Here is a 5,443-nt window from a genome sequence, read left to right on the forward strand (position 1 = left end):
GTTCTTCCAGTCCTTCCAAGCCTGTTTCTTTTGTCTAATAGCCCTGTCTACCTCCTTGTTCCACCACCACGTTACTCTGGGTCGAGAGGGGACTTTACACCAGCCACAGATCTGGTCTGTGGCTCTCAACAGGTTGTCCCGCAGAAATCTCCAATTGTCTTCCACGTTGTATGATGCTATATCCCCTTCTATTTCGTCAAATGCTTCAAGTAACTTGTCTCTAAGTCTCTGTCCATTTGCAGGGTCTTTAAGTTTCCATACCCTTCTCCTCCAGGCCAGTCTACTTCTGGGCACCCATATTGCCTTGATCTCAAAGTCGCTAACTACTAATACTTGTACACAAAATGCTTCACTGGCTAAGAATGTTATTAATGACATATCATCATCATCATCATCATAATTTTAACATCTATTGTCTGGCAAGCTGGGTGGCTGCACCAGACTCCAGTCTATTTTTGGCATGGTTTCTATGGCTGGATACCCTTCTTACTGCCAACCACTTTACAAAGTGTGCTGGATGCTTTTATGTGGCATTGCACAGGCACTTTTTCATGGCACTTCATGGGTGCTTTTATGTGACGCTGCACAGATGCTTTTACATGTCACTGGATGGGCACTTTTACGTGTTTCCACACAAGCACTTTTATGTGTCGCCACACAGGCACTTTTACATACTGCTTTTTATGTGACACTGTTACGAATGCTGTACACCACCAGAGGAATTGGTCTTAACATTTTTGTTGTGGGAGTGCCCAATATGTCCTTCCAATATGTATTTTAAAACAAAGAGAGAGAGAGAGAGATTTCTAGCAGATACAGTAACCTCATAGGGATGTTTCCTTGTTGATGTGCTCAGCATTTAGTTGAAAGAGGAGATGAGGTATTTTAATTAGTAGGAAGAAAAAAAACCCTTAAATATGCAGTAATTTTGATATAAAGTTGAGCGGAATAACACTGAAAGTTTAGAAAATTAATCCTTTCAAAAACTTGTTAGTTTTATAGGGTTAAAAATATAGCTTATATTTATTCAGTTTTAGTCAGATAAGTGGAAAGATCTTAGCTTAGAGCATGTAACTTTCTCCATAAAGCCTGAGCACATATTCTCCAATTAGATAAAAGGAAACAGCTAGTTTAAGTGTGGAATTTAGAGACATGGCACAAGGCCAGCATTCTCAAGAGAAAGGATAAATTGATTACATTGACCCCAGTGTTCAACTAGTACTTATTTTATTGACCCTGAGAGGATGAAAAGCAAAGTCAATCCCAACAGCATTTGTAAACCGAGATTTTCGTAATTGGCATGAAAAACTATTTTTGAAGAAATATTAAAAAATGTCAATAAACTTGATAACTCCTGATTTCAGTGATTATATCATGGAACTATTACTATTACAAACTGGAGGAAAATAGTGAATATTATTGTAGTAAATTACTGTACATGTTGATATTAAGGACGGTCGTCGTGTTCAACGCACCCTTCATTTTCTCTAACTCATATCAGTTTGTTTGACACCCGAGGTGGTGGGGATAGAATATTTTTGGTGCAACGAAGAATTATGTTATTGTTAATTTTCATAATTGAATTTATAGAAAATGTCAACCGAATATTTTCTATTACTTAGCCCACTCTCCCTATTATTATACCCACTAATCTTAAACAGCAATATCACACACTGATAGCCCAACAAATTCTTATAACTGATAAATTCATACCTTTTCACAGAACTAACACAAAGACGGACAACAAAAGCAATCATAAAATCAACATCAACAAAGAAATGAACAACACAAAAATAACAGTTAATTTCACTAGAAATATCCCTTTGACAAAGTTGCTGACCAAAAGAATTTTTTCACATCTGCGGTGACCAAATTAAAGTCTGGTGAAATGAAAGTGGTACATTAAATACAAAGATCATCATTAGTGCTGTTATACTATCAATATATTCTTCATTTATAGAATGGTAATCACAATAAATATATTTAGAAAATATTTATTTAAAAATAGGAGTAACTCTTCATCGTGAAATAGGGTATAAGAATGTGTATTGGAAAATGCAAGAATGTTTAATTTGACAGTAACAGCTATAAAGAATAATTTATGAAGAGATGTTACAACGACTATCATTTTTAGTATTAAAATACGTACTAGTCATATACGACCTATATTATAAAATTATAATATGAAATTTTGAAGTTCATGTTTATTCCTTGTCCATATATGCCTTATTACGGATCATTATAGTATGAGAATAGTGATTGTATCATCCCTAACAATGATATAATCCATTCAGGTTATAACTTGTATTTTGATAAGGAAAATAATCTCCAGCTTTGAAATGCGAGCAATTATGCGGAGCAAACTTCTCACAAGTAACCTTCGAATATAAGATCAGTTCTGTTATTTGCGTTTCTGGAATAGAAATGATTGAAGAGAAGCAAAGAAACAAGTGGGGTCGAGTATACCTGTTTGGGATCAGGGTCAATATTTGAGGGGATTAGGTTGACTGAATCAATTCGAGTATTTATTTCATCCAGGAAGATGTAAAGTATCGAGAATCTCGACGAGATAAATGTAGAAAACTAAAGGATGAATATCTGTAACGAGAAGTTCACTACACACACACACATATATAAACATGCGACCTAGTTTACACGCTTAAAACAGCACATCTTCAGATCCATGAGCATATAATAAAATAATACATAGCAGATTATAAAGAACATTGCTTTTCATTTTTTACCTGATTTAGTGGAGACGCTATAGGGGACCAAGGAGAATCGGTAGGGGACCACATGATTATATTCTACAGATAAGGAAACACTTTCTTCGGCAGCCTATTCTTCGGGTGCAGATGAAAGACTACTTGTTTACATCTTCGACAAACCGGATATGATATTTTAGATATCTGCACTTACGAAGGACAGTGATTCCTACATTTACTTTTGAATATTATTTTTGACAATTTGATAATTAAACTTTACCGAATTTATCTTTTAGAATACTAGGTATATTTTTCGGAAGCTTTAAATTACTTTTTCAATAAATGATTGTAATTTTCCTTACATGCTATTATATCCTATTCTCATTGTTCTTCAGTAAACATTCGACTGATTATTACAATCGTCAGAGTGAGTACGATGCGATATTTGTTCCAGCTCTGTGCATTCTGAGTTCAAATCGCGACGTGGTCAACTTTGCCCCTATATTCCTAAACTATCAATTAAAAAAATACCAGCTCAGTGTTGGTATAATCTTTTCTCATTGTCGTTGTCATAGTCTGGATACTCTACTGAATCAAGAGTATCCATGAGAGAACCTAAATCAAGTAACTATAACATGGTACATGCTAAGAAGTCATGCCGAATATACATAACAAAATAGTCAAAAGGATTGACAATCATTAACCAAATCAATAGTAACTTCTCAAAAAAACTTTTATTTCAGCGTAACCGATCGTTCTGCAAGTGAAGGAATAGTGATAAAAAAAAATTGATGCTGATATCAACTATAATAAACTTCGGTACGTATTTACAGACTGTCCTCATTTAACGACTACTCGGAGTTACGACGAACTTTACGAGCCGTCATTACATGTTTTACAAAATATAAAAACTTAAAAACTTTGACTATCGTATTGTGCGCCTTCGTGATTTCTGGAAGAACTACAACATCGCAGACTGCATCAAGAACATTTATGCAAGTTGGGAGAAAGTGACTGGAAAATGTATGCAAGGTATATGGGAGGAACATGTCGGGAGTATAAATCGAAGAGTTGTGGACCTTGCTAATGAACTGAATTTGGAAGTGGAAGTGAACGACATTCAAGAATTAGTGGAATATGAAGAGGGCGAGCTAACTACAGAAGATTTGATCGAATTGGAAGCATTGCAGCACCTGGAAGAAGAACAAGAAGAACGAAGAGAAGAAGTACAAAAGAAGTTCACCGTCAAGGGATTAGCGAGTGTTTTCTCGAAGATTAATTCTGCTATGCTAGAACCTGAGGTGATGGATCCAAATTTTGAGCGATTTTCCAAGGTGGAAAGGCAGACAACTGAACTTTTCCGATGTTATCGAGAAATTTATGACGAAAAAAAGAAGATAGCAAAGCAAACAACACTGACGGGATTTTTCATGCATTTTGATGTCAAGAATGTGTTGCTTTTGTAATCTTTATCCAAAGTAAAACAAAGTTATTATGTTTGAGTTTTCTTTAAACCTTTCCACCTTTCTATATAATCCTGTGAAAAGTTTATTAGGCATCATATGTACTAGGCCTGGAATCACAAACATTCTTACGATGTCTGAGTTAGAATAATACAGTATCCATATCCTAACTTTTATGGTTTTCCTTGTGATAATCTTACTGTTACTTATTCATTTTTCAACAATTTATGTTAGTGATTCTTGGCCCTGTACTGCATATACTTTACACAGTACGGTATTCTGCTTTTATATGTACGTACAGTACACTATACCTATAAAAAAAAAATACGTACCCTATGAATATTCGTTTAACGACGAATTTGCTTAACGACGGGGCTGTTGGAACGTAACTCGGTCGTTAAATGAGGACAGTCTATATGAATACAGAATTTTGTCAGTGAACAGGTCGCAGTCTCAAAGCGACGAAAATATTTTGACAAATTAAATTTAAATGTTGAAGTGAATCTAACGGATTTTGTGTGTTATTTTAAATGGCTTATAAACACCTTCCACGCTGCAATTGTTTTCGTTCCAGCACACGATCTCAGATCAGGTCACTTGCTATGCAAGTGCATCTCCGTAATATATATATATAATTTTAATTCAAATGAATTAGGTACTTAAGTTGACGCACCAGAATTTAGTATGGTATTATCTATACAGTTTCAAAATAAGCCACAGGATATCCAGAGGTAATGCAGTACGACCGTTTCAAGTGACTATTTAATTGAACAATGCAACCATTACATCAATTTAAATGCAGAACAATCCTTAGTTGCATAAATATATAGAATTAAAATGAATTAAAACAGATGGACACATTAGTATAATTTTACCTAAAACCTCCAAGAAGGTTGGGAGATAGACAAAGAACATACTGTCTTCACTTCAGCTTAGAAGCTAAGGTATTAGCAAGAAAAATTTCTTAGAGATCTAGCTTGTCACTGCTTTGGGGGATCACCTTTAATTTATAGTCTTGTTTATCAAATCTTTGTATATCAAAAATCTAAGGCCAAGGAACAAGGAGCAGTGTCTGTTAGGAAATGGGCTGAGGGAGTCAACAGAAATCATAGTGGGTATAGTCATAAAACTATCGAGATTCATTTGAAGCAATATAATGAGATTTGGTAAAGGAAATCTTAAATCAAGATGCTAACTGTCAATTAATGGGGGAAAGACTCTAGTAAACCAATGATGATAATACAGGGGAAATTTTATCATGGGGTACTATAGTTG

The 5,443-nt window shown here is 34.9% G+C and overlaps 1 protein-coding gene across 1 annotated transcript in view; it reads right to left on the reverse strand.

The window, feature by feature from the left end:
- The window catches only part of LOC106873769 (nuclear receptor-binding factor 2-like), a 91,865-nt gene extending 88,959 nt beyond the window's left edge, over nt 1–2,906 (reverse strand). Inside the window, exon 1 of the mRNA XM_052978385.1 lies at nt 2,745–2,906. Within this exon, the coding sequence (XP_052834345.1) occupies nt 2,745–2,798 (54 nt within the window). The 5' untranslated portion in view covers nt 2,799–2,906. The remainder of the gene's footprint in view (nt 1–2,744) is intronic.
- Between the last annotated feature and the right edge of the window lie 2,537 nt (nt 2,907–5,443).

Source organism: Octopus bimaculoides, chromosome 2 (assembly GCF_001194135.2).
Source record: "Octopus bimaculoides isolate UCB-OBI-ISO-001 chromosome 2, ASM119413v2, whole genome shotgun sequence".
NCBI lineage: Eukaryota > Metazoa > Mollusca > Cephalopoda > Octopoda > Octopodidae > Octopus > Octopus bimaculoides.